A 4,579-nucleotide genomic window follows, 5' to 3' on the forward strand; every position below is an offset into this window, starting at 1 on the left:
GTGATCCGCCCGTCTCGGCCTCCCAAAGTGCTGGGATTACAGGCTTGAGCCACCGCGCCCGGCCAGAAACTATTTCTAGTTACGGAGCCATTGGGATGACTTAAAGACTGGATTGGGGGCCGGGCACGGTGGCTCACACCTATAAGCCCAGCACTTTGGGAGGCCGAGGTGTGTGGATCACTTGAGCGACCAACATGGCGACCAACATGGTCTCTACTAAAAATACAAAAATTAACCAGGCATGGTGGCACACGCCTGTAATCTCAGCTACTCGGGAAGCTGAGGCGGGAGAATCCCTTGAACTTCGGAGGTGGAGGTTGCAATGAGCTAAGATCGCGCCATTGCACTCCAGCCTGGGTGACAGAGCAAGACTCCGTCTGTAAATAAATAAATAGACTGGATTGGGTAACTGGGCCTGTCTTGTGCGCAGCTCATCACATAATGCAGTGCATTTTCATTTATACAACATCACAGAAGTTAACATTTGTGGAATTCCTAGGCATTCAAAGCCAAAATAAAAACTCTTTGGCAATCCTGGACTTCCAGAGCCAGGACCAGCCCTGTTAGCGTTAGGGAACCTTAGGACCTCCAGGTGCTACTGACCTTGGAGATGAGTGACTTGATGAGGGACAACACAGAGAGTGTCCTAGAGCCAGGACTAGCTCAGCCCCTGACCTCTGGTCTGCCTCCTGTCCCACTGCCATCATGCTGTTCTGTGAGCCAAACTGACAGCCTAGCAGGGGTCAGTGCATCCCATCTCACTACTGAGGACAGAAAAGAACGTGTGGCCTTGCCCATCTCACTACAGCCAAGAGGGTCTGAAAGAGTCAATTAAGCAGGGAAGGGAGGCTTCCCTCCACCCTCACCCTCTGTAGCCTCTCTGCAGCCACTGCTGCCCTGGAGGAATCATACTGTCTCAGCACTGGAGGCTGTTCCCTGTAGGTTGAAGGGCCCAGACTGGAAGCAGGACAAGGTTTCTATTCATCCTCCCCCACCAATTCGCTGTGTGACATTGGGTTACTCACTGAACCCTTCTGACCTTCAGATTCCTTGTGGGAACTATTTATACCCATCCTACATGGCTCTGGAGGAAGGGCTCTGAGGATCAGATGAGAGAGGTGGCTGTATAAGAAAGTGATTTGGGCTGTGCATGGTAGCTCATGCCTGTAATCCCAGCACTTTGGGAGGCCCAGGCAAGTGGATCACCTGAGGCCAGGAGTTCGAGACCAGCCTGCCCAACATGGTGAAACCCCGTCTCTGCTAAAAATACAAAAATTAGCAGGGTGTGGTTGGGGGCACCAGTAATCCCAGCTCTCAGATGGCTGAGGCAGGAGAACTGCTTGAACCCAGGAGGTGGCAGTTGCAGTGAGCCGAGATCATGACACTGCACTCCAGCCTGGGTGACATACCGAGACTCCGTCTCAAATAAAGAAAAAAAGTGATTTGTAAACTGCAATGCTAGTTATGTTTTTTTTGGTTTTGTTTTGTTTTGTTTTCTACCACCATTAACAGAATTAGGCTCTAGGCTCACTCAAAAGCAGCAGAACCAATAGCTGGCTCACTGTGGTTTGGGGTTGGGGGGTTGCCTCACCTGAAAAATTAGGATAATAATACATGCTGCTTGAAGCAGTGAGTTTTGGACCAGAGATCCTTCTGGGGTCACTTCCAACTCTGAAGTCTATGATTCTATGATTTCAAAGAGCCCAAGAAGATCGGCCTCACTTGCCTTCCTGATGTTTGCATATTCTCTTATCAGGATGCCAAGGCACTTCGTGTTATAACCAAATGCAAATGACTGCAGAGGAAGAAGCACTTTGCCTCACTTTCCCACTACAGTGTAGATGACTGATACCAGATTCCTCCCAGAGAGCAAATGCAGATGGGAAGCTGGGAAACCTGGTCTGAGTCACAAGAGGGTTTTTTCACTGAGCGCTCAGGCTGAATCCTGTCTGTTCCCTGAGACCAAACACTTAACATCACGAGGCCCCAGTTTTAGCTGATTCTCTGAGCATCTGTCCTGCTCCCAAGATTGGGGTGGTGGCAGCTTTTGTGTCCTTTGTCAGCTCTTTCCAGCTGGGCTCCTGACCTGGAAGAGGTGGCTCCTATACTCCTCCCAGCTCTAACCCAGGCCTATTTGACCATCTCACCTGTCATTTTCAAGGCTGCTCCATGTTCAGTTACCTCAAATTCTAACCCCATGCACTGCTGAGAACACCTTTCCCTTCCAATACAGCTGCTAGGGTGGTCCTCCTGGAACCCCTCTCCTCTCATCCCTCCTGACTCTTGCCCCATTTCCAACCATAAAAACCAAGTAAACAAATGAATTGTGGAAATGAGCCAATGTGTAAGAGAATATAGGTACCATATTTCCCATCCCTTTCCATTCCAGCTCAGAAAACTGTTATGGCTGGGACATCAAGATTCTATACCTGGTGTCCTTAATGAAAACAAACTATCCAGGCCCAGTGGCTCATACCTGTAATCCCAGCACATTGGGAGGCTGAGTTGGGTAGATTGAGGTCAGGAGTTCGAGACCAGCCTGGCCAATATGGTGAAACCCTGTCTCTACTAAAAATACAAAAAATTAGCTGGGCATGGTGGCATGCACCTATAGTCCCAGCTACTCAGGAGGCTGAGGCAGAAGAATCGTTTGAACCCAGGAGACGGAGGTTGCAGTGAACTGAGATCGCATCACTGCACTCCAGCCTGGGTGACAGAGGAAGACTCTGTCTAAAAAAATAAAATAAAATAAATAAAAAATAAAATAAAAGTCACTAACATTAGTTGAGCACTTACTGCATGCTAAACACTGTCCTAAGGGTTTTACACATACTAGCTCAATCCTCTTATAAAATAGGCAATATAATCTTCATTTTACAGATTGAGAGACTGAGAGACAGAGAAGTTAAGTGACTTGGCCAAGAGGACACACCTAGCAAGTGGCACGACTGACCCGAGTCTATGCCCTAGTGATGACATCCTGCCTGCCGAGGCAACAACCATTCCTTCAAGCCTGAAATCTTTGGGCAACAAACATGTTGTGTACTGCTCTTGGGATGGATCGCAAAAGGATCAGTCATGTCAAGTTCAGCCTCTTCTTTGTACAAAAGGAGAAAGTGAGGCCCAAAGACTGAGTGGTCTTCGCATGTCATTAGCAAGCTGAACCCAGAGCTAGGGTCTGGGATGATACCCTCCTCCACAGCCCAGACATGTTTTCACCAGGGGTCATGACCTGGAAATTAGCCCACAGCCCTTACTCCAACCTGTGCAGAACTTCTCAGACCTTTACACACCTCTCCCTAGCTACTTCTTCAAAGCAGCCTCTAGCAGGTCACTTGCTTGGTGTTTTCTTGCCTTTGCTGTATATATCCAGACTGCAAGCCTCCTATTGATTAGGGGTGAAAATTTTAAAAGGAGGCAAGGCTTAAAGTAACAGGCTGTACATATTGGAATTGGCTTTGGGTGGAGGGTGGGAAGGTGCCTTCTTACCCATGATACCCGCCCCCATCCCTCACCAAATCCCTGCAATTCAGGGTCAGAGAAGAAGGGACTTGGAAACAATTGCCCTATAACTTTTGATCCAAACATTCCCCTCGTAGTTCCTGTCCCTCTCTCTCCCCGGTGTCACCTACCCCACTGTCTCTCCAAGTGTCACCCCCCACTGTGATCCTCCTTTTCCAACCATGTACACACACACACACACACACACACACACACACACGGCCCTCTCACTCTTTCCGGTGTTCTCCTGAGAAATCACCCCATGCCAGGTCTGAGATGTGGTCGGGTTTCCCCAGCGCACGGTTCCTTCCTGCGTCTCCAGCTGGCGCTCTCACGGTCCGAGGCTTCCCCCATTCACCCTGCACGCGCACGATCCTCTGCCCCGAGACCGGGGGCACGATCCTCTGCCCCGAGCCCGCCCCACCCATCCACCCAGCCCTCTCGGTCTCCGCTCCGCAGGGCGAAGGCGGAGGGTGGGAAAGGAGTCCGAGGCAAGGACGGCTCGACGGAGGCCAGGATGGCGGCAGACGGGGCACCCGCGTGAGGATCCCGAGAGGGCATCAGAGAGCTGGACTGACGCCTGAACGGGCGGGGCCAAGACAGACGGGACCAGGGTCCGAGGCGTGCGCAGAGTCCAAGACCCGGCGGGATGAGAAGAGCGGCGGCGGAGGGGACCAGAGACTCGGACACTGAGCAGGGCGATAGAGTCGGAGTCGGGGAAGCAGGAGACCGAGCTCAGGGCGCGAACTCCGACTGCGAAGTGGGCTGGGTCGCGCCAGGCTAGGGTCTGAGTTCGAGACCTCGGCGGGGCCAAGGACAGCGGGAGGGAAAATTTGGCCCAGCTGTAGCGGAGGAGGGAGAGACGGGCGGGCCGGGGAGCGGGCGGGGGGCGCGGCGGGCACTGACCCGAAGTAGGAGGCGGCGGCGGCGGGCAGCGCCAGCAGGCAGAGCCCGGCCAGGGCCAGCGCGGGCTGGGGGCGCATCGTGCCGGCGGCGTGGCGCCCTCTAGCATCTCCTCGCGCCGCTCAAGCTCGCAGCGCCGCCACCAGCCGCCCGCGGGACTTTAAAACCAGGAGGA

At 52.8% G+C, this 4,579-nt stretch overlaps 1 protein-coding gene across 1 annotated transcript in view; it reads right to left on the reverse strand.

The window, feature by feature from the left end:
• Positions 1–4,484, reverse strand: part of WNT9B (Wnt family member 9B) — a 30,290-nt gene extending 25,806 nt beyond the window's left edge. The window contains exons 1-2 of the mRNA XM_017871594.1: positions 4,408–4,484; positions 3,926–4,081 (exon numbers count right to left, since the gene is read on the reverse strand). Of these exons, the coding sequence (XP_017727083.1) occupies positions 3,926–4,081; positions 4,408–4,484 (233 nt within the window). The remainder of the gene's footprint in view (positions 1–3,925; positions 4,082–4,407) is intronic.
• Between the last annotated feature and the right edge of the window lie 95 nt (positions 4,485–4,579).

This window comes from Rhinopithecus bieti, unplaced genomic scaffold (assembly GCF_001698545.2).
Source record: "Rhinopithecus bieti isolate Rb0 unplaced genomic scaffold, ASM169854v2 scaffold_6904, whole genome shotgun sequence".
Lineage (NCBI taxonomy): Eukaryota > Metazoa > Chordata > Mammalia > Primates > Cercopithecidae > Rhinopithecus > Rhinopithecus bieti.